The sequence below is a fragment of the Conger conger genome, chromosome 1 (genome assembly GCF_963514075.1).
Source record: "Conger conger chromosome 1, fConCon1.1, whole genome shotgun sequence".
NCBI classification, from domain to species: domain Eukaryota; kingdom Metazoa; phylum Chordata; class Actinopteri; order Anguilliformes; family Congridae; genus Conger; species Conger conger.
This window is the reverse complement of record NC_083760.1, coordinates 26,163,399-26,187,655: the sequence shown is the minus strand read 5'-3', so window position 1 is coordinate 26,187,655 and position 24,257 is coordinate 26,163,399. Positions and strand designations below refer to the sequence as shown.

The following is a 24,257-nucleotide window of genomic DNA, read 5'->3' as shown; positions in this document are numbered from 1 at the left end:
GGAAAAACATTCCGCACAAAGAATATGGCAACAGCACTCGTATATATACTTAAAAAGAAAATGGTCTGCGCTGTCAGACACCTTTCTGAAAAGAATGATAAGTAAGAAAGCAAACCGACTCCAATGTTCCAGACTAAGCTGTCTCTCTGTGTCTTCGTATTGGCGTCATATAGTGAGGCCTGAATTGGGAACACTATTGTAAGTTAACAAGGTTGCAGGGATGCGGGGACAATGGTGCAAGTGGTGCTGTTTGTGATGAATGACAATATTCTGTTAAACGTGTGTGTGTGTGTGTGTGTGTGTGTGTATGTATATGTATATGTATATGTATATATATATATATATATAACTACATGCATGGAAGGGTGTGCGCCCCTTTCACCAGGTTGTTTACACAAACCAGACCCAGTCAGAGTTTAGAGAGCAGGTCACTCGTTAAATAGTAACTTGTTACTAATTGCTAATGGGTTCACTGTCCATGGCTGTTAATTAGTAACACTTAACCATATACTGTTATCTGTAAGGTTACCAGCTGATGCTGGTTTGGTGTGGGGGTTGTGTCAGCAGTGTCTGGGAGTTCAGGTAGGCTTAATATGAGGATCTTGCTCATTGTGTGTAGTTCCATATTTATTTATTAAGTGGTCGAGAACAGATTCTTATTTACAACACTGACCTGGTAATACTTTTATAGGGATAAAAGGACACAAAAAATAAAAGGACACAGAAAATTGCATAGAATTAGATACCGAACCCTGTGCTGTTTCTGAAACCAAGTTTTCAATGTGGTTTAATTCCCATCCATCACAGAATAGCACTCACCTTAACATTTTTGCCTCCCAATTTGGAGTCCACTGCAAAAAATGCTTAACAGGCATTTTTTGTCAATTTTGCATTATGTTTTTTTCTCAAGCAGAAAGCTTAGCTTGTTTGAAGTTACGGTTTGCTTGACAAGTGAAATTCTCACCCCATTGGCAAATCTTGAAATGAGTCAAACTTTCTCACCCCATTTGCAGTTTTATTTTTGCCTCATTTAGCAAAAAAGTAATAGAAATAAGATTTTAAGTGTAAATATAAGACTAAGATACTTGTTCAGACAGTCTTATTATTTTTATTTTTTTTGCAGTGTAGCTACTAGTTGCAGGTCCTGTTTCTAGAGTTGGGGTAAAGCCTGATTCATGCTTGATCTGGCAGCCTCTGTATGAAGGGACCATGCGGTACTGCCCAGAGACTCTGTACAGTGGTTGCATTCATAGCTCCGATCGTTTCTGTCCGTTCCGGACAGCGGCATACGCTACAGAGACAATACAATGCACAGCGTGCGGTTACAATTATTTGGTGGCTCGCGGTCCCTCCAGTACCGCAGTCTCCGGAACCAGGGTACGGCCTTTCCGTATGGAAGCTTCCGGATGAAGCCAGAATCAGACTTAAGGAAGGAAAAGAGAGGATGAGGGGTTTTAGGGCTGCTGTTGGGGGTTTGGGGTTCAGGGAAATGTACACATGCACTCTCTGTCCCTGCCTCTTTTGCCAGCAGTGCTTTGTACACATGCGTGCCTGTTACCACGGCAACCACATTTCTTCTGAAGCACATACAGGGTTCTGGGCGGCTTGCATCTCCGTGGCAACGGGAGCCTTGCAGTGCTTTGGGAGGGTCGTTTGCAGCAGGGGAGCAGCTGCTGCCAGTCGAGGGCCTCCCAAAATCTCTCAGGACTTCTCTGTCCTGAACTTGTACAATATAAGACTACTGTTGCATTGCTTTAAAGCTGAAATCAAAATGAACTTTTTCCTCAATTCAGTAAATTATTCAAAACGAATTAACACATCTTAAAGTATATATTCCATAAAATGAATAAATATGTCAAACTTGTGTATTTTCACACCAGAGCTTTCTTTCCACGTCCACAGTTGGGTTTTCAAAATGAATAGTGTCTCTTTTCTGCACAGAAATGGTTGCTAATGGTGACAGGCCCACAATGCATTATACATGTTGCTTGCAGTGGGAGCCCTACTCATTGTAAAGTAGGGCTGCCAAGAGAAAAAATTAATGTCAAAAAAGTTTGAATATTGTTCCGATTTTTTTGTTTTTTTCTTTTCAAACTTAAATTAAAGAATAAGAAGTGTAAAATTGCTCAAGGAGATATTTCTGATGAGACTAGATACAGGATAATTCAACTGCATAAGGAAGGTGAAAGTCAAAGGAAGTTTCCAAAACTAGATTATTGCAAGATACAGAGAAAATTGCACTCCTAACAACCGTGCAAGAGTTCTGACCTCTGAAACTATCACCATCACAAAGACCATGCTAAAATATTGAATCTTTTGAGATATAGGAAAAATAATCAAGCCCTTGCTCTTTTTTTCAAATCTGAAGAAAGCCACATATGTTTTTGTCAATCTTTCCACTGTGAGAATAAAGCTATTGAGTTGTGAAAGGATGTGCAGTAAAAGGCTGTGTAGCTGTCAAAAAGCCACTTAATTAAAAAAAGGAGAAGAAAATTTGAAATGGTACACATTAGAACTCTCAGAACCATGTCTACAACCATCAGTGAAGCCTGGTGGAGGATCAGTGCAAGTTTGAGGATGTATAAAAACATCTGGATTTGGAGATTTGGTTTTGGTTGAAGGCATCGTGAATCCTGATAAATACAAAAAATCTGAACAGATCATGCAATACCCTCTGGACAACGATTTATTGGGAGCAAATACAACACGATAATGGTCCCAAGCACTCTGCTAAGTAGATCAAGGTGCTGGTGTTCTCAGAACAATGGTCTACCCACCCCTCAGTCCAGACCTCAACATCATTGTGTTTGGGAGTATTAGATCGAAAGATCACCGGCAATTTCAAAGACTGAACTTTGGAGGTGTTTACAAGAAGCATTGAAAAATATCCCTGCTGATTTCTTCAAAGAATTCAAAGCAGGTCACCCAAAAAATGGAAGCGGTCATAAAGGGTAGACACAGTAAATGCTAGAAGATTTGATATTGTACACATTTGTGAAAGTTTTTGTGTAATTGTCAAATATGTTTGCCGCATTACTTTCCGACCCTGAAAAACACAAAACTTGCACTTCGCTGGAAAATGAATAAGAGAGGGTGGTTTCTGACTTTTGCACTGTACTCTAAATGCAGGTAGAACTAGGGTTAGGCATCCGTGTATGATTAGGGTTAGGTATAAGATGCATAGTATCTGTCAGCTCAACAGGAGGCTGGTGTTTTGTAATGCCTGCCATTTTGTTTGTTCTGCTGTCCCTCCGTGGCCACCGCCTCCCTGCTTTTCGCCCAGGCTGTCAATTCTATCTATATTTTTCACCAGCTGACCTCTTTTTACATTGATATCTGATTTCAGTCTGTGGGCGCCCGTGTGCTGGTTTTTGCTCCAGGGAGTCTTGCATGTTCCTATGAAGTGCGTGTGGCAGCTGAAATGTGTGCCAGTGGGGTATTTTCTGCAGGTCACCCTTTACCAGCATCATCTGATACTCCCACGGCCACTCTGCCAGGTTGCAACGTTGGAGCCAAAATGGCCGAAGATAGGCCAGATGGCTGGCAAAGCTGCTTGGCAGAGCCAGAATGGGAGCCGTCCCAGAAGGCTGCCTTGCGGAGGGAAGCAGTCTGGGGGTGGATGTCACACACGGGATTAGGGCGATCTAGTAGACCACTATGCAGCACCCCTCAAAATCCAATTGGGTCCTGACAGTACCAACTGCAGGCAGACCCTACAGTGCTCCCATTTTAGGTGCATTGGCTTTTAACTCATTATGGACTGAGCCGCACTATAGAAAATACATTTACATTTTAGTCATTTGGCAGACACTTTTACCAGTGCATAGGTTCTTCTACAAGTTAAAGCAACACATCCATAACTAGTAAAATACACATGAAGTGCTGTTCTAAACATAGTCATCATAAGTGCAATTCTATATATTTTCTTTTGGGTTAGACAAGAGGGATAGGAGGTAGGTAGAACTAAGGTACAGTTTGAACAGGTGTGTTTTTAGTCTGAGTCGAAATAGGGGGAGGGATTCTGCTGTCCTCACAGTGGTAGGCAAGTCATTCCACCACTGAGGAACCAGAACGGAAAACAGGCGTGAACGTGCAGCTCGACAGCCAGGTGCTTGTAGTGAGGGAACCTCACTAAAAATACATAATACATAGAAAGGCCTAGGAATCACAATGCATTTCAACAGTGGGGCGACATGGCTCAGGCAGTAAGAGCAGTCGTCTGGCAGTCGGAGGGTTGCCAGTTTGATCCCCCGCCCGGGCTGTCCCTGAGCAAGACACCTAACCCTAAATGGTCCTGACGAGCTGGTCGGCGCCTTGCATGGCAGCCAATTGCCGTCGGTGTGTGAGTGTGTGTATGTATGAATGGGTGAATGAGAAGCATTCATTGTACAGCGCTTTGGATAAAGGCGCTATATAAATGTTACGGGCGATGTAACGTGCAGGTCACATCCGTCTGTTAAGGGAGATGTAACATGCCGGACGCATTCCGTCTGTTAAGGTAGATGTAATGTGCAGGTCACATCCGTCTGTTAAAGGAGATGTAACGTGCAGGTCACATCCGTCTGTTAAGGGAGATGTAACGTGCAGGTCACATCTGCCCATAAGGGATTAATATTGTGCTAATGGGAAAATAATTTAGGAACGCATCTACTGATTGGAACGCAATTAGGAGATGCAATTGGGTGTGGTCCTACGTATTTTAGCTTGGGAGCGCATGTGTTTGGATATCTCCCGCATCGTCACGTTAGGTCTGTCGTGCACCTGGCAGAGCACATGAAGTACACCCTTCTATTTCGCGGCATCCCACACACTGAGCTTCGGTGGGTAGAAGCCTTGGCTGGCAGCCCACACAATGGGAACATTGTCTGGAATTGATTGAGAACACTGAAGCAACGGGACCGACCTACATATGATTCAGCGTTTCGCAGTGGGGAGAAAAGATAATGTATGGGCACGGGCCGGTGTGTGTGTTTGGTGGAAGAAATTACACGGTATTGCACTCCCTCTGAAGCGTGTTATTGTAAAATCACCGTCGGTGGAAAAATTCTGTTTTAATATTGAGTAAACTCTGTAACGCATTTGCCAGCAATGTTTGTTTATTAGCTTATTATGTACATGCATACGGGCCAGGCAATGTACCGGAACAAAGATAGGAATGCACTCTCCTGTCTACAGAATATGAATTTGGATGAGTAAATTGTAGACAACTTTGAATAGTGGTTTTAATTATTAAACGAATATTAAATTATTGAAAAAAGAAAATCTTGTATAATCGCCGCAGTGTGAAGGAAAGTTTCAGCGGTGACTGCTCAAGCGTCACTCTTGGGAACCTTCCAGAAGACTTGCAGGCCATTGCCTCATTCACATCCATATTTTAGGATGGTTTTAAATCTTTATTGTGCGATCGATAACATCAGTGTAGAACGTGCACCGTTAATAGATTTAATCATTCTCTCCGACACCTCCAGCCTCACTGAAACGCACAGTAATGGGGTAATGGACCCCCCCCCCCACACACACGGTAATATCTTCTCCTCCCTGATCGAGTTCCTGCGTATTTCAGCACGGCGGCGCGTGAAATGCCTCTAAAAGCGGCAGGCTAGCGAGCATGTCTGCTTAATTGCGACCTTTGATCGTGCTTGCAGTCAAGTCAGCGTACTTTGTCTTAATAATCCAGAAGTTTGAGGGCTTTATTCGTATTAGAGTTTAAATGACACTTCACGGGCAGTGAAAGGTCTACCTCCAGCAGACTAAAGCTGTAGGGCTGTGGTTTTGGATGAGCTGGGTGATAAGCTTAGGTTTGGGTGTGCCCTGTGTCAGGGGATGGGGGTGCCTTGTTTTTAGTATGAAAAATGTTTCCTTTTAAAGAGCAGGTGCCAAGCCACACCCAGCTTTCTGTAAATTAATCTCTAGAGAACACAGACGGCAGTGCTAGAAATAATGGGATTATGATCATCAGCACCTGCAGGATCCTAATACACCTGGATTAAACATCATTATCTTACTGGCATTATAGTGGATTTATCAGGACAGGAGGAGCTGTGATGTGTGTGTTAAAGGCTAAACTGCTCTGTGTTAAAGGGGAGACTGTGCTGTGTGTGTTAAATGGGAGACTGCAGTGTGTGTTAAATGGGAGACTGCAGTGTGTGTTAAATGGGAGACTGCAGTGTGTGGTAAATGGGAGACTGCAGTGTGTGGTAAAGGGTAAACTGCTGTGTGTGGTAAAGGGTAAACTGTACTGTGTGTGGTAAGGGGTAAACTGCAATGTGTGGTAAATGGGAGACTGCTGTGTGTGGTAAAGGGTAAACTGTGCAGTGTGTGGTAAAGGGTAAACTGTGCTGTGTGTGGTAAAGGGTAAACTGTGCTGTGTGTGGTAAAGGGGACATTGTGCTGTGTGTGGTATAGGGTAAACTGCTGTGTGTGGTAAAGGGGACATTGTGCTGTGTGTGGTAAAGGGTAAACTGTGCTGTGTGTGGTAAAGGGGACATTGTGCTGTGTGTGGTAAAGGGTAAACTGCAGTGTGTGGTAAAGGGTAAACTGTGCAGTGTGTGGTAAAGGGTAAACTACTGTGCGTGGTAAAGGGGACATTGTGCTGTGTGTGGTAAAGGGGACTCTGCTGTGTGTGGTGAGTGGGGAACTGCTGTGTGTGGTAAAGGGGAAACTGTTCTCTCTTTTTCAGCTGTCCATTCCTGGCCTCCAGCCTCACGCCGGCCATACCTGTGATTGGGGGGGTGCTGTTCTTCTTTGTTTTGGGGACGCTGCTCAGGACCAGCTTCAGCGACCCTGGAGTCCTGCCCAGGGCCACGCCCGACGAAGCTGCCGACCTGGAGCGACAGATAGGTACCAAATGCTGCCTTCTGCCCGCACACTACACAAACTACCACACACAAGGCAGGCTGCGTTATTATCGCAGGTTCAATTATGCCATTTGGAGAGCAGCCTTAGCTGCTTTTTAAATGCCTTTCCCCTCTTTTACACCTCAATTTTGAAAGGAAAATCATATTGATCCTTCTGACATTTTCAGCACAACCAATTTTAAACTCATGATGGGGGTTCCTGGATCAAATGTCCTGAGAAATGCACACAAATGCAACGGCTCAAGGTACAAAAAAAAGAGTAGAAACCTTAAAGGAACTGGTCAAAGGTTCTGATGAAGGCTTGCTTTGGCCAAAACCCTTGTTGGATTATAACTTTTTAATCCATTTCATAATTGTGCTGCATTACATTGGGTGTGCGAGTCCTGGATCAAGACGGGTTGAAAACCCCTGCAGCAGCCCCATAACTGGAGGATCTGCCTTTTAAATGAATAAATAAAGGGACGTTTCTGCTACAGTGCTTCTGTCAGAAATCATCATGAGATGTTGATGGCATGAAAGCTGCCATGCATAGCGATAATGTTTGCAGGCCAATAATACCACTTCCATGCCTAGTGACCTCCTTTGCAGTCCAATTCTTCTCCTGTGATGAGTGCAGTCTCATTGTAGTGTTGGAGTTGAGGGGCTTATTTCCTGGTGTTGACTTGGGCCTAGTTGGTGGTGTTCAACGCGAGTGTGGTTAAATGAAGGCCCCATTGAGCTCCCAGTCATAGAGACCAGTGTGTGGCAGGCTAAGAATGCTTGTTAGCTCTTTATTTTAACACCAGGTCGAGTTAATTAATCCCATTAGGGGCTTAAAATGTTTGTGGAGGGAAGGTTGGACAGATTAGAGAGGGATATTTGACCAGAAGACATGGGGCCTCTCTCGCTCTCTTATGATCTCTTGCTCGCTCGCTCGCACATAGCATCCCCAGAAGATTTGCTCTTGATTTAACAAATACTTTGCTCCAGGAATGACATTTGACTTCCTCCAAGACCAATAATATTTATAAAACCTAGGAGCAATTTCCATTTTAATTTACTTATGTTGAGCAAGCTGGCTCGTGTGCAACATCTTGTTTTCAATTTTTCATTAAAATTAAGCACTTTCTCTTCCGATCATGCACTGCTACCAACTGCAGTATAAATATTTTGATCAATAAACAATGCAATTAGCCTGCAAAAAACGATTGGCTGAAATAAATAGGAGTTATTATTTTGTTGTGGTTCATCGCTCACCACTTGTTGTGATCTTAATTAAAGCCCATCTGCTTTTATAAATTGCAGTGTATTTTTCCCTGTGTTTTGGCTATTTTTTCAGAATAGAATACATGGAATCTTTCGTTCATGTGACCACTGTCAACTTTGCAGATATGGCCTGTACATGAATTTTTTCTTTTTTTTTGTAGAATGACAGTTTTGCAAGGGAGAGAATGAAGAAGGCAGGTGAAAAGACAGCCCAGTCCTCTGATATTTACTGTTCATTAAAAATGGATCATTCACATTACTAACAAAATGTGGGCAATTTAGTCACATGATCACTTAACCCATACAACGCTGTTAAGGTCGCATCCACCCATAAGGGGTTAAGGCACCACCTCTGCCTCATTTTGAGCGAGGAAAACCCCTGTTCGATAATGGATTACTTTGATAAAGTATGAATAAAGATGAGTAAACTTGTCTCAGATGTTGTCAGTGTTAAGCTGGAATCCTTCTAGTCCATTAGCAATGCTTTATCCATCTCTATTCTGACTGTACACTACCCTTAATTCATGCTCATAAGTCCAGACTTGAAATGTAACCGCAAGCGCTTGGCAATGCAACCCAAAGTTTAGGATGCCAGTTGTGTGAAACGAAATCCCCAAAATAGAACGAGCATACAATAATTTAATTAAGGCCAAATGTGGAATGAATAGCAGCACTCGTATTTCCTGGAGCACTGGGGCACCGCTGTTACTTAAGGAAGCTGTTCTCAAACTCAATCCTGGGGGACCCTTGTGTATGCTGGTTTTTTATTCCAACCACAATGTTATCCCAGAATGTTTACAAGCGGTTAATTTGTATTCATTAGTTGCTTGTCAGGTTTAGAGGGATTGTAAGGTGTTAACCTGCTGATTGCAGTCTACCTAAAATTCCAAGCGTAAGTTTTATTGACTATTAAAGTGTCTCATGCATGATAAGTAAAAGTAAAGTTTAATGCTTAATGTTATTGGCATGTTGTTAAGCCGTTAATTAGGTGCATTGTTCTTGTTTTTTTACGTTTTTGAATTTAATCAGGGGTGTCCTATTGAGATGGTTATCTCTTTTACAAGGGGCAATTACAATGTAATTCAATACAACACAAAAGTGCAACACAAATTACACATTTATACATTCTCAAGTAAAACAGCTGCAGACCTCAGTTTTTAACATCTGAAGTAAACTTTTTAAATCAGCCACAGGGATGAAGTGATCCAGTTTAGTATCTTTCTGGAGCTGATTCCAGGACAATGGAGCGTAAAAACTAAAAGCCATCTTCCCAAATCTGTTATATTTATCTGTTTTAGAACCCAGAACAACCTCAGAGATATAGAGGCATTGAAATGTCTACATTTGAAAGTTGGTGCTACAGTATATTTGCAGCCACAATCAGCACTGGCATGGTCCGTATTCAGTCCGGGACCGCAGGGGCTAATCCATGTACCACAATGTGGTGCCTTAACCGAATGAGCCGCCCAGCAACCCCAAAATGTTTTAAACATTATTTTATTGACTGATATTAAGCACTTTACTCAAGCCTTATTTTCTAAGGGTTACTCTTATTTTCTAGATGTAAGCCTTGGCGTGACAAGCAGTCAAACTAACCTTAAACAAAATCTGTTGAGAGCATTCATCATCTTCAAAGCTGGAATTTCTAATGGCTTGTTTCTTTTTCAGTAATCCAGTACAAACTGTTGCTTGTGTTCTTAACGGCTAAAAAAAGGGCTAAGGTGTTTGCCTTTGTCAAACTGTGATGGTGCTTTGTTGTATTAATAGTCTCGTATTCATAGAAACTGACATGCTTTTTTAGTGCTTTATAGGGAAAAATGCTGGCTCTGCTGCAGCATGTCTCTACCTCAGGAGTGTCAGGGTTTGTGTATTTTGCTGTGTTTATTGTGTTTTATGGTCAGTAGGTGCTGTGTAAAGGGATGATGATAAGGTCATTCTGGGTAATGTTGTTCCAGCATGCAACTTCTCCTCATACAGTAAACTGTATTTTAATGAATAAAAGTGTGTGTGTGTGTGCGTGCGTGCGTGCGTGCGTGCGTGCGTGCGTGCGTGCGTGCGTGCGTGCGTGCGTGCGTGCGTGCGTGCGCGCGTGTACGAGCTGTCACATGGGTCTTAAAGGAACTGCCTGGGCTTGTACCAGCCGGAGCACACACTGGGGTGAGTGTGCGGGCAAGTGCGTGACATCTCGACTGCCTCCTCACGCTGTCAGGCGGTTGTCTCTGCACAGGGCCCATTATGTCCACAGCACAAATAAAGTTTTATTTGTATAGCGTGTTTCACAAACATTTGTCACACTGCGCTTGACAGTGCACCCTGGCTAAAACCCCCACAATAGCAAGCCTAGGGAGATGGTGGCAAGGAAAAACTCCCTGGCTGGGGCAGATTGGAAGAAATTTGGGGGGGGGAGCCCATCCTCCATAATGTTTCTTTCTCTTTATTTAATTTTTTTCATTTTAGTCTTTCTGTGGTTGACATTGTCTGTGGTGTCCTGCGCAATTGTGTTTTGGTGTAGACCAGCTGGAGCACTGGAGTGACTGCTCTCTCCGTTTCTTCCTTTCTTCAAGTCCCATGGCTTGCATTTAGTAACACTAAGTGGGCCACGGGTTCCCATCATCCTCATGAATTAGTAATGATGTTTATAGTGCACGAGTGCACTTGGTCTCAGGTTCTCGGCTGTTATTGATTTTGTGGAGGGTTTTTTTGTTTGTTTTTTTGGCAGTATTGCGGATCAGTAGGAGTTTGTTGGTGCTTCTGTTATAGGTCAGTGTATGGTGTATGGTTCTGTGATGGATCAGAAAGAGTGTTTTACTTCTTTTGTGAGGCATCAGTAAGAGTGTGTTAGTTCTGTGAGTGATCAGTAAGAGTGTGTAAGTTCTGTGATGGATCAGTAAGAGTGTGTTGGTTCTTCTGTGATGGATCAGTAAGAATGTGTTAGTTCTGTGATGTGTCAGTAAGAGTGTGTTGGTGCTTCTGTGATGGATGAGTAAGAGTGTGTTGGTTCTGTGATGGATCAGTAAGAGTGTGTTGGTGCTTCTGTGATGGATCAGTAAGAGTGTGTTGGTTCTATGATGGATCAGTAAGAGTGTGTTGGTTCTGTGATGGACCAGTAAGAGTGTGTTTGTTCTGTGATGAATCAGTAAGAGTGTGTTAGTTCTGTGAAGGATCAGTAAGAGTGTGTTGGTGCTTCTGTGATGGATCAGTAAGAGTGTGTTGGTTCTGTGATGAATCCGTAAGAATGTGTTAGTTCTGTGAGTGATCAGTAAGAGTGTGTTGGTGCTTCTGTGATGGATCAGTAAGAGTGTGTTGGTTCTGTGATGGATTAGTAAGAGTGTGTTGGTTCTGTGATGGATCAGTAAGAGTGTGTTTGTTCTGTGATGAATCAGTAAGAGTGTGTTAGTTCTGTGATGTATCAGTAAGAGTGTGTTGGTGCTTCTGTGATGGATCAGTAAGAGTGTGTTGGTTCTGTGATGGATCAGTAAGAGTGTGTAAGTTCTGTGATGCATCAGTAAAAGTGTGTTAGTTCTGTGATGTATCAGTAAGAGTGTGTTGGTGCTTCTGTGATGGATCAGTAAGAATGTGTTAGTTCTGTGATGGATCAGTAAGAGTGTCTTAGTTCTGTGATGTATCAGTAAGAGTGTGTTAGTTCTGTGATGGATCAGTAAGAGTGTGTTGGTTCTGTGATGGATCAGTAAGAGTGTGTTGTTTCTGTGATGCATCAGTAAAAGTGTGTTAGTTCTGTGATGGATCAGTAAGAGTGTGTTGGTTCTTCTGTGATGGATCAGTAAGAATGTGTTAGTTCTGTGATGTGTCAGTAAGAGTGTGTTGGTGCTTCTGTGATGGATGAGTAAGAGTGTGTTGGTTCTGTGATGGATCAGTAAGAGTGTGTTGGTGCTTCTGTGATGGATCAGTAAGAGTGTGTTGGTTCTATGATGGATCAGTAAGAGTGTGTTGGTTCTGTGATGGACCAGTAAGAGTGTGTTTGTTCTGTGATGAATCAGTAAGAGTGTGTTAGTTCTGTGAAGGATCAGTAAGAGTGTGTTGGTGCTTCTGTGATGGATCAGTAAGAGTGTGTTGGTTCTGTGATGAATCCGTAAGAATGTGTTAGTTCTGTGAGTGATCAGTAAGAGTGTGTTGGTGCTTCTGTGATGGATCAGTAAGAGTGTGTTGGTTCTGTGATGGATTAGTAAGAGTGTGTTGGTTCTGTGATGGATCAGTAAGAGTGTGTTTGTTCTGTGATGAATCAGTAAGAGTGTGTTAGTTCTGTGATGTATCAGTAAGAGTGTGTTGGTGCTTCTGTGATGGATCAGTAAGAGTGTGTTGGTTCTGTGATGGATCAGTAAGAGTGTGTAAGTTCTGTGATGCATCAGTAAAAGTGTGTTAGTTCTGTGATGTATCAGTAAGAGTGTGTTGGTGCTTCTGTGATGTATCAGTAAGAGTGTGTTAGTTCTGTGATGGATCAGTAAGAGTGTCTTAGTTCTGTGATGTATCAGTAAGAGTGTGTTAGTTCTGTGATGGATCAGTAAGAGTGTGTTGGTTCTGTGATGGATCAGTAAGAGTGTGTTGTTTCTGTGATGGATCAGTAAGAGTGTGTTTGTTCTGTGATGAATCAGTAAGAGTGTGTTAGTTCTGTGAAGGATCAGTAAGAGTGTGTTGGTTCTGTGATGGATCAGTAAGAGTGTGTTTGTTCTGTGATGTATCAGTAAGAGTGTGTTGGTGCTTCTGTGATGGATCAGTAAGAGTGTGTTGGTGCTTCTGTGATGGATCAGTAAGAGTGTGTTGGTTCTGTGATGGATCAGTAAGAGTGTGTTAGGTCTGTGAGCGATCAGTAAGAGTGTGTAAGTTCTGTGATGCATCAGTAAAAGTGTGTTAGTTCTGTGATGTATCAGTAAGAGTGTGTTAGTTCTGTGATGCATCAGTAAGAGTGTCTTAGTTCTGTGATGTATCAGTAAGAGTGTGTTAGTTCTGTGATGCATCAGTAAGAGTGTCTTAGTTCTGTGATGTATCAGTAAGAGTGTCTTAGTTCTGTGATGTATCAGTAAGAGTGTGTTGGTGCTTCTGTGATGGATCAGTTGTGTGTTGGTGTAACTGAATAATGCTGGTTATGTGGTGGGCAGGATGATTTCTCCCTCAATGATGTGGCTTAGGTGACATGCAGTTGGTGGTGGCCATGTCTTCATAGAGGAAGAGCCCATAAGGCAAATGGAGCAGTGAAGGGACCTATATAATTAGTATAGCGGTGGCCTATAAGGCATGTAGCAGTAAGGGACTTTATTTGTGTCAGAATTGTGTGGGTGTTGTTTCCACAGGTAACTCACACAGGGCTTTATAAAATTAAAATTGAACAGAAATATGACATTTGCTGAGACGTGTGCTTTGACTGAGGCACTTACTGGCAATGACCGCTAAAAGAGTGGTGGAAACTGGATTTGGAGGATACAGGTCACGTGATTTCCACATTGTGAGTTTTCCTGCCACTTTGTTTCTGAACAGACCACTACAATTCTGGTTTAGTTAAGTGTCAAGTGGTATTTTCCAAAAGTTGTTTTAACCAGGAATTTTCTGAAGAGTACCTAAAGTATGTCAACTGTGTATATACGAGCAAAGTCTCATGGAGGGGAACTGAAACATGATGTTCCCAGAATGTGACTGTTTGTTGTAGTTTCAATATAGCAACTAGTCTGCCGGCATGGGATTTCGCTCGGATTTACACTGTTGGCGTACTTTGAATAGATTTACTTGTTCAGTTGTTAGGTGCAGAAATTCAGCTCTGTTGATGTTCGTCAGTAACCATGGAATTTCATTTGGAAAGACTGCTGTTGAGTTTCTCAAATGTTTGGTGCATTGAGGGCCACAAAAATATGGGTCTACGATATATGTTTTATCAAGGTGAACTGCATCAACAAGACTTGTATCATGCCGAACTATGCAGATGGATAGATGGTAAAGTAAAGTGGAAACCTACTTTAATTTAATTTGTGGGTGAACTCCCCTTTAATATTTAGGGCTGTTTGAGAGAACCTTTGAACCGCCAGTAACCTGCTTGTCTGTGGGGTGGGTTAATATGCATGTTTTGAAATGTGCAGTCATTCATTTCATAACTCAAAGCGTACTCACCATTTTTATTTTACTTAAGTGCCCTTTCATATTAGCTGTGTGGTCATTTGCTGTCACCTAAAACTAAGGAAAAGACAAATTTAGGACACTGGAAACCTGTTTTGGGAAATTACTGTAGTAAGGACTAGAATGATGACTGACTCACCAGATTTAAATGCATTTTTTAAATAGAAGTCTTTTTTTTAATGATGGTCACGAACATGGAGGTGTTCCCTTAAAGGTGTGTTGAATCAAAAGATACTCCTTTGTAACTGTTAGCCAACCCATGGCTTATCTTTATGGTTACGTGATTGCTATCCAATGGCAGGTCATTATCATTGTTGTTTAAACAATCACTCGACGGGAGTTTGCCATTGTGTGGTTTATAGTCATTATTCTCCGTCTGGCTGGGTCTTTAGAGTTGATAGGATTGCCATTAAACCCACACAGTAATGACAATGAATGTTAAAAGGACGGGAGAAGGGGGCCATTGTGTCAACTAATTATGTAAATGAGCTGGATACCCTCCATTAATGTGATTTGAGGAAAAGTCTCGGGCTGTGTGTGTGCTCAGCATGTCTGAGTAATGACCTCGTTCCCACCGCGAAGCGCCCGGTCGTGAGGAATTTCGTTTCGGGCCCGCAGGTCGCGAGGTTCAATCCGGGGCAGAGGCGCGAGATCCTCCCTCCGCGCCGACGGTGCAAATTAACCGCCTTCGGTTGTCCGCTTTTGGCAGAGGACGCTTTAATCTCGCACGTCTTCATTTTCTCCCTGCCGGTCCATCGAAGGGGAGGCGTAAGCCCGTAATCTCCGTGACTTTCAAGTCGCCTCCTCCTCCTCCTCCTCCTCCTCCCCTGGAGCAAGTTCGCGTGCAGCATTAGGGCAAGAGTGCCAGCCGTTATGTAATCCGTCTGGCCGCGGCGTCCGGGCTGACCGGTCGCGAGGAACCCGGAGCGGGGGGCTCAGCTGGGCGGCGCAGGAAGCCGGGGGAAGCAAAGTCGCCGTGACAGGAAGCGGGCAGAGGTTGGCGGATGCCCGAGGCCCTTTTTGGCTGCTGTCGCTTTCAGGAACCTTCGCAGTCGGTGGCGTGTCCTTGGACACCGTGGAGCCTGTTCCAGCGGTTTCTCTCACACCGTGGGTCAGTTTATGAATATTATTATGTAGCCCGGTCTCTGTACGACTGTGTTAATCTCATTTCATAATGCTCCCATATTGGTAATATTATTTGGCCCAGTCTCTCTGCATGACTGAAATAGCACGCTGTGCCCGCCAATTTTCCTGTTCTCGCAACCTTTTTAAATCTCGTCTTGTCGCCTCCGCTTCCAGAAGGATCCGCACTTGCTCGGCGCCTGAGCCATTGTTGCGCTGTCACTGTTAAGGTTGTTATTATTAGAATTAAGGTTAATGCTTGCCAGCCAGATTATTGATGGGAAGAACTTCACCAAAGTGTCCACGTTGCGTACCTGGAGTCCTTTCAGAGAAGAATTGGCGACCCCGTTCCTATTCTGTCATGAAGACCTGCGGCTTTTGAGGAATCCCTTTTGACTTTACGAGACCTTCGAATTATAAGCTTCTAAGTGACATTTTTGACAAAAATTTGTGTCATGAATATGTTATATTGAGCAGTAAATATGTGTGAAGTTTTACTCAAAATTACAGTTTAAAAGTATGAATAAATGCTAGATTTAAAAGGCCGTATCTGTTTGGAGCCTGTTCGCTTCGAAATCTCTGAAGCTCAGTATCTCAAAGCCGCTCTGTAGAACCTTTTAATTCCAAGGTCACGTTTAGCTTTTTCTTCTCTGAAAGAAGGCCTCGAGGTGCAGGCCTGCAGGGGACTGTTTTCCCACACACCGCTTTGTTCTCTGGCACGTCCACCCTGCCCTCCCCCGCCCTCTCTGCCCGAGGGAGAGGATTCTCTCTTCACACTCTAATGGGTAGTGAGGAAAGTTTGGCTGACATTGAAGGTGCCTCCACTCGCTCTGTAATAGGTGGATGAGCACCCCGTAATAACAGCCTGTCTCCTAATGACAGATAAATCGGTGAAAAGGAAGAATTATCTGCGCCCAGAACAAAGTAGGCTACATAATTGAAAATTTAGGACTGAACTGAGCTAACACCACAGAGTACTCCAGAAGACTGTTCAAATTCCTTTGCTGAAGTGTTCTTCTATAATTGCAGTTCATCGACAGTGTACAGTTGAAAGCATTTGTGATGCACGAGGTCTTCTGATAGGTAGCCTCCAGTTTAATGCTGGAGATGATATTTTTTGTTAGACAGCCAATGGTCAGTTACTGCTTCACATAAAGCACAATGGCCCATTAAAGAATGCTGGCCGAATTTTGCTAGGACCTATCGGACAGCAGGAAGCCAGCCTTCAGGAGGGTAACGTTGTTCTCCTGATGTCCAGCGCCAAACGGAGTTCAGTGTGTAAACACGGCAGGCCTGTGTGCACGGTGGAGTTTACTGTGTAAATACAGAAAACCTCCTCTGTGCTCTTCATCTAAACCGATTAAATTTGCCTTTCCTCTCTCTCCCACGCAGATATGGCCAACGGCTCGAGTTCGGGGGGGTACCGGCCGCCCCCCAGGACGAGAGAGGTGATCATCAACGGGCAGACGGTGAAGCTGAAGTACTGCTTCACCTGCAAGATCTTCAGGCCGCCTCGAGCGTCCCACTGCAGCCTCTGTGACAACTGTGTGGGTGAGCGTGTGTGCGTGAATGCCCCCGATGAACTTCCTGCTTGGGCTTTTACTAGTTTAGTGTAAATAAAACTTGGGTCCATATTTATAATCCTTCCTAAAGCAGTGCTTAGAGCAGAGCTGCCTAACCCTCTTCCTGGAGATCTGCCATCTTGTAGGTCTTCACTCCAACCCTACAAACCTGGGTACTTCAGATGCTCATTAGTAGAATCAGGTGTGCCAAATTATGGTTGAAATGGAAAAACTTCAGGAAGGTAGGTCTCCAGGACCAGGATTGGGCATTGTATTCTCTGTATTCTATTGTATTCTAGCAGCAGGGGGGTATAAGGGTCTCTTGCAAGCCGCAGCTGTTGCCTTCTACAGTTGCCTTCTACAGTTGCCGAGCCGGCAAGTGTGTTTGAGGGGGGGCCCCTTGTGTTCGCCGTTTCCTCTCTGAATATGCGCCGTCTCTCTGACTGCTCCTTCCTCTCTCTTTGTCTCCCCCCCCCCCCACCTCCATCTCCACAGAGAGGTTTGACCACCACTGCCCCTGGGTGGGCAACTGCGTTGGGAAGAGGAACTACCGCTTCTTCTACATGTTCATCCTGTCGCTGTCCTTCCTCACAGTCTTCATCTTCGCCTTCGTCATCACGCACATCATCCTCAGTAAGTACGGCCACCTCCCCCGCGGCCAGTCTCATTAGTCTCGACCGTTAGCGGCGGCTCTCCTCTTGGGACATGATTCGGTCTTGGCTGAATAGTGGGTGGCCCTCGAGATTTGAGCAGGTGTCTTGCCTTTTTTTATTCCTTGCAGTTGAAATCCAACCCCGTGACTGAGAAATCTCCCCCTGGGCATTGGGGAGGCTGCTGTTTAGTATACACATTCATTAGTGTCTGCTCTACAGCGAGACGAGAGAAAAGGCCCTTGACTCAGATTGTACATGAATGTTTGCAGCATCAAGTCTTTCCACTTCCTGCCCCTCTGCTCTACTGTACCACCCCTCCCCATTCTGTTCCTGCCCCACCCTTTTCACGAGGCTTACTGTGCTTATGAGTGTCTGTAAGTGTTCATGTCTAACCTTGTGTCTTTCTGACAGGGTCTCACCGCTCTGGGTTCCTCAACGCACTCAAAGACAGTCCTGCAAGATATCCTTTTTACACGTGTGTGAGCGTCTGTGTGTGTATGTGCGTGTGTATGAATATCAGTGCATACGTTGTACTTGTCCACCATAATTACCAGGCCAAACACTGCTTTCTTTCATGTCATTGAAGCTGTTTAACCGCAGTGCGGAGCCATGTATTTGTGTTGGGCCGGTAGTGATGTGGTTGTGTTCCTTGACCGCCGGTACTGTGCTCGAGGTGGTTGTGTGCTTCTTCTCGGTGTGGTCCATAGTGGGCCTGTCTGGATTCCACACCTACTTAATCAGCTCCAACCAGACCACTAATGAAGACGTGAGTACCCACCCACATTCCCAAGCATTAATTTAGCACCAATGAGGTGGCGCGTACGCACCAATGTTAAGGAGCATTAACCGCTAATAAGGACATTTAGGACAGCCATATTATGCATATCCCTCTAATGAGGATGTGAACACACACACATTTCAAAGAGCGTTGCACTCCCAACAGTCTATGGGTATATGAGTGGCAACACTCTTTTCACTCCAAACCTAACAAGGCACACCTCGTTCAACAGCTAGAGGTCTCTGAGCTGCTAATTAGTAGAAGCAGGTTTGCCAAATTAGGGTTGAATAGAAAGCCTAGTGGGCTATAGAACTCCAGGAACAGGGTTGGGCAGCCCTGCCATAATAGCGAATGTGAGTACACCTCCATATCCCTGCTGCGAAAGTGTGGTCTGTTTATTTTGGTGCTGCTGTTATCAGTCACTAAACCTGGGCTACTCATAAAACCTGCAGGTATTGTCTCCATTGTAAAATCCGTATGATGGCATAGCCTTTAGTGATTCATGCTGTTCATGAATAATCTGAAGTGTTTTCATCTACCTCGTTGAGGATCTCTACTGCGGGTTTTCTTTTTATCTGCTGGAGTTTCCGCCTACTCACACAGCTTCCTTCCTGTCACCCGCTCTCTCCAGATTAAAGGGTCATGGTCGTCTAAAAGGGGGAAGGACAACTACAACCCGTACAGCTACGGAAACATCGTCACCAACTGCTGTGCGGCCTTGTGTGGGCCTCTTCCACCCAGGTTGGTCACGGCCAGGGTGTCCGCTGCAACTCTGGATGTCGAGCCTCGCATTTGCCCATTGTCGCTAACGTGCTAACCGAAAACAAACTGGTCCAACGGTAGTTTATCACCACTGTTGGACCAGTTTGTTTTCGAGTGGCATTTTGGCGACTGTAGGCAAATCAACAATGTAACCCAGTCTCATATTTCACAATTTGTTTCTGGCTTGCAATGCAACTTTATAGTGATTGATTACAAGATTTGCAAATGTCCACGTCAAGATAAAATATGATGGCGTGGAACTGAGAATGAATTCTGCTTCGTTGATAAATGAGGCCTCTGGTCTTGAAACTTGAGTCTTTTGAGTTTGTATTTGGGTCAGCGCTGCACGGACTACTTGGATAGATCATATTGCACCACACTTGGGTCAAATACGTAACTGTTTTTGACTCAAATACTTTTTTGTGCTCAATACTCCTTGTGCATCGTGTCTGGTGCCATTGAGCCAACCAGGAGGACCGTAAGTCCCTTTGAGAGTATTTCATAGGTTCCAATATACTGCACAAGCTCAGTAAAGCATGGAGAAGTATTTGAATCCTAAATTATTACCTACTGTAATGATCCAACTTTCTCAGCATGTTCTATACAGATGTGTTGTGCAGCTTCCAGCCCACAGTAAGGATAAGCGCTTTAAACGAGCACCAGGCCAGCCCAAAGTCCCGTGTGATGTCATTAAAGTAACCCCGGTTTTTGTGTCATCTACACCCGCTCAGCCTACTTGACAGACGGGGCTTCGTCCAACCAGACGCGCCGCAGGCAGCCCCGCCCACCAACGGGATCACCATGTACGGGTCCACACAGTCCCAGAATCACATGGTGCGAGCCCCCTGCGGTTCTCCGTCTCCGTGCCTGACTATCAATGCCAGCCCCGTGTGTGTGTGTGTGTGTGTGTGTGTGTGTGTGTGTGTGTGTGTGTGTGTGTGTGTGTGTGTGTGTGTGTGTGTGTGTGTGTGTGTGTGGGGTTGTGGTTGTGGTTGTGTCCTGCAGTTCTTTAGGACCACAGCTGCAGACCCCTGGTTTAACCACAAGCAAGTGGACTAAATACTCTAGGAGGCAGTCCTTTCCACTGTCCTTTCCAATGTGGAATGAAAAATTGACCTTCCCAGTGTATGATTCGTGAGAATGTGCAGGGTTTTGGTGTGTTTAGTTTCAGAAGGGTTTTAGTCAGCAGTGAGTTCACTCATCTTGTGACTCGTCAGAATGTGCAGGGTTTTAGTCCGTTTAGTTTCAGAAGGGTTTTAGTTCACTCATCATGCTTGTGTGGATGTGTTAAATGTGCATTCACCCAATAATTAATTCAGTCCTACATACAGCTTTAATTAGTATGTGCACTATCACGACTCCTTAGCTCCTGAAAGAGGAGGAGACGGTTCTATTTTAAACCTCCTGCCACACTGGCACAAACATGAAATCTCAGCACATGGGGCTGTGGTATCATTAGATTTTTGCCTGATTTTTGCCAAATTCCTAAATGCGGTAAGTGATTAAAATGATTCACTTCCTGGGTGTTACCCAAGTGTATTTTGCTTGCTTCCGACCACAAAGCCCCTGACTGCCCTATTCCAACCCATTGTAAATGCATCAGGTTGTCAGGAACGCCTGTGAATTTTTTTGATGCATTTCATTGCACACATAAATGTATTGGACAAATTGAAAGCATACTCTAAAATGGAAAAACCCCAGAAAGTGAACTGTTCCTTTAATGAAGGGCTACAGCTTTGTTTGTACGCACACACACACACACACACACACACACACATACACACACACACACACACATACACACACACACACACACACACACGTACATACACACACACACGATAGAAGCTTTACCTGCAGAACCATACCTGCTTTCTTATTGACCCTATAAGGTGTGAGGTGTTAATATACGTTTAGAATGTTTAAGATGTGCATTATTTCATACTCCGTACAGTTCATATAGCTGTCCAACAACACCACTCCCGTTTCCTCTGAGCAGAGTACGGTTTCGCACCATCACTATAAAACAGGGGAAGCATTTAATTCAGGGGTACACAACTCCTATCCTGGAGGGCCGATCTACGTGCTGGTTTTTATTCCGACCAGTTACCTTTATTTTAGTTTTCTCTCCGCTCTGTAAACTACACTGGTTCACTCCTGTACCGGATCACAGTGAAATCTTTAGGATACACCTGCAGTCTGTGACTGTAGCTGCTGCTGATACAAATGACCAAGATGCAGTATGATTGAGCTAATTTAATAATTAAGAGCAGAAGTAGTTGAAAATCCTGAAACGCCCTTGCTGGTTTAATGGCGCTCCACCCCTTACCCTGCTCATTACTGATATTAACCCCCCCACACCCACCCCTTACCCTGCTCATTACTGGTATTAACCCCCCCACACCCACCCCTTACCCTGCTCATTACTGGTATTAACCCCCCCACACCCTCCCCTTACCCTGCTCATTACTGGTATTAACCCCCCGCACCCACCCCTTACCCTGCTCATTACTGGTATTAACCCCCCACACCCTCCCCTTGCCCTGCTCATTACTGATATTAACCCCCCACACCCTCCCCTTGCCCTGCTCATTACTGATATTAACCCCCCCCACACCCTCCCCTTACCCTGCTCATTACTGATATTAACCCCCCCACACCCTCCCCTTACCCTGCTCATTACTGGTATTAACCCCCCCACGCATCCACCCCTTACCCTGCTCATTACTGATATTAACCCCCCCACACATCCACCCCTTACCCTGCTCATTACTGATATTAACCCCCCCACACCCTCCCCTTACCCTGCTCATTACTGATATTAACCCCTCCCTTACCTGACCTCCTCTCCCGTTGCAGTGTGATCAGGACCAATGCATTCAGAGCACCAAATTCGTTTTGCAGGCGGCAGCCACGCCCCTGCTGCAGGGCGAGCCCGTCATCATGGCGACCGGGGACGCCCCCCCGCAGGCCCCCTGCGCCCTCCTCCCCCTGGGCCAGCCGACCCCTCCCACCTCCACGCCCAACCTGAGCTGTGAGCCCGACCTGCTGCCTCCACACCAGGAGGGGGCGCCGGCGCACCACCACTTCCTCACCCCCGACGAGGCCCCCTCCCCGCCGGGCATGCTGCCCTGCTCCGGGCCCCCCCTGGCCCACAGCCACACCCTGCCCTTCTACAGCCCGGCCAGCCAGGACTCCCTGCACGAGGACTCTGTGAGAGGGCTGGTCAAGCTGAGCTCTGTCTGACCCCCCCCGACCCCGGACACCCCCCACCAAATCACGCCCTGCCGGCTTCCCCCTGCCAAAGCTGCCTCTCAAAACAGCCTCCTCGCAAAAAAAATAAAAATAAACGAAACACAGAGAACGCTTCAGCCCGTTTCACGGACACGCGCGGCCGCGGTCCCGTTGGGAGGACCCGCGGGAACCGGAAACCAGAGAAGAAGAATGCTGCTTTTTTTTTTTTTTTTTTTCTTTATTTCTTTTTTATTTTCCACCTCTGGCTGGAGTCGGGCGGAACCCTTTTGTAAAGAGACGCTGCCTCGACCCGCCCGCTCGCTCACGGACGATGCGTTCACCCTCAGGCCGTACGATCACGTCGCCGCACCGTTCGATTCTGTTTCGGTTTCACGTCGAAAGGTGCGCTGTTGTGTTGTCATACCAAGGTTTTTTTTTTTTCTTTTTTTTTTTTTTTTCTTCCAGTTATGTTTCCTGTGGATATTAATAAAAATACTACTTTTCACTGGGAGTGTGCGCCGTAGCTGTGAGTGTGTGCGTCTGTGTGTGCGCTGCTGCCATTTTGAGTTTTATGTTTTAAGGTTCTAACTGACATTTTGACAAAAATGAGTTGGTGTCATAAATATGTTGTTTGTAAGGCCATTTGATAGGATTTTGATATTTTACATTGAGTTCTTTTAGGGTGTCTAGCGTTTTGATCTATGAAGAACTGCCCTGAATTCCTGAATTGCTGTGTAATGTGAAATCTTTGAAAGCTCTCTCAAAACCACTCCGAATGCAGATAGGACCTTATAATTCCCTTATAAAAGGTCACGATTTATAGACTTCTGTAAGAGCTCTGGCTCCCCCTGGTGGATTGAGGGTAATCTGTGATTACTTGCAGTGGTGCTGGATCTGTAGCAGGTTGCTACTGTAACCCTGCTTATTCTCAGTCCTGAGAACATGTTGTGCTTTAGATCCTATCACAATCAATTCAATCATGCCTGCTTTTTGTGGACCCATTGGAACATCTCCATGTTTTGTTTTTTTTGTCATTTTGTTGATTATAATTTTGCTTTGCTATAATTTTAATATTATCCATCTTCCTTGGACATGTGACAGTTTCAGTAGCCAATTTCAGTCAATAGCTTGAATTGGCTGTTGAGTTTAAATGTTTTAGCTTTGTGTAACTAGCATCTTATACCCATTTTGTGGGTGCGTCAACCTGGGAAATGTATTTGGTGTAGTGTGATACACGCTCGCCTATAAAATCAACAACCATCTTAACTGTCAGTCACACCCCGGCCTTACTTGAAACAAACAACTGCCTGGACCAGTCAGTGCGTATACGTTCATAGGTAATGTATTGTGAATGCCAAAACATTTGAGTATCGGTGTTACAGTTCAGCGCAGTGGACTAGCAGAGGAGGAAATACGTGGAGGTGTTTGACGGTGAGAAGCACAATAGGTCATATATAATGCGTGGGGGCATGTTGTAACACCGCTCCGTGTTGTGCGTGTTGTGCTCCTGCATGTCGTGCATCTTATAACCCACAAGACAGTGATTTAAAGTATGTATATTTGCAGTCTTGTGTTCACACATTTAGTGGAAAAACACTGGTGAAATAAGTTACTGGCATGGTGCTAGAGCCGCTCACACATCAGACGCACTTTGATATAATACATAATAAAAACAAATAATTGTTCAAATGCAGCTGTGCAAAATTCAACATGCCCTATGTTAGTCCGCGACTAAAAATGTGCAATGTCTAATTCTGGCGCTAGGTGGCACTGCTATCCTGCACTTAGAATGTCTTTTCATTACCAAAATTGTACATAGTCGCAACTAAGTATGTGCATAGCTATGCATATTTAACCAAATATACTGCCTATTATGCTCGTACTTGCAATTCAGCAAGGCATATTATGTGACTTCACTTTAACA

General features: G+C 44.7%; 1 protein-coding gene across 8 annotated transcripts in view; it reads left to right on the top strand.

Annotated features, from left to right (window-relative positions):
- The window catches only part of LOC133105689 (palmitoyltransferase ZDHHC14-like), a 40,351-nt gene extending 16,935 nt beyond the window's left edge, over nucleotides 1–23,416 (top strand). For 7 of the 8 annotated variants that reach the window (XM_061215979.1, XM_061215977.1, XM_061215978.1 and 4 more), the window contains exons 3-10: nucleotides 6,680–6,840; nucleotides 16,737–16,895; nucleotides 17,402–17,539; nucleotides 17,971–18,019; nucleotides 18,223–18,325; nucleotides 18,969–19,078; nucleotides 19,831–19,933; nucleotides 21,959–23,416. In XM_061215979.1, coding sequence (XP_061071963.1) covers nucleotides 6,680–6,840; nucleotides 16,737–16,895; nucleotides 17,402–17,539; nucleotides 17,971–18,019; nucleotides 18,223–18,325; nucleotides 18,969–19,078; nucleotides 19,831–19,933; nucleotides 21,959–22,345 — 1,210 coding nt within the window. In that variant the 3' untranslated portion in view covers nucleotides 22,346–23,416. The remainder of the gene's footprint in view (nucleotides 1–6,679; nucleotides 6,841–16,736; nucleotides 16,896–17,401; nucleotides 17,540–17,970; nucleotides 18,020–18,222; nucleotides 18,326–18,968; nucleotides 19,079–19,830; nucleotides 19,934–21,958) is intronic. The other variant, XM_061215980.1, reaches the window with a different exon arrangement.
- Nucleotides 23,417–24,257: the final 841 nt, after the last annotated feature.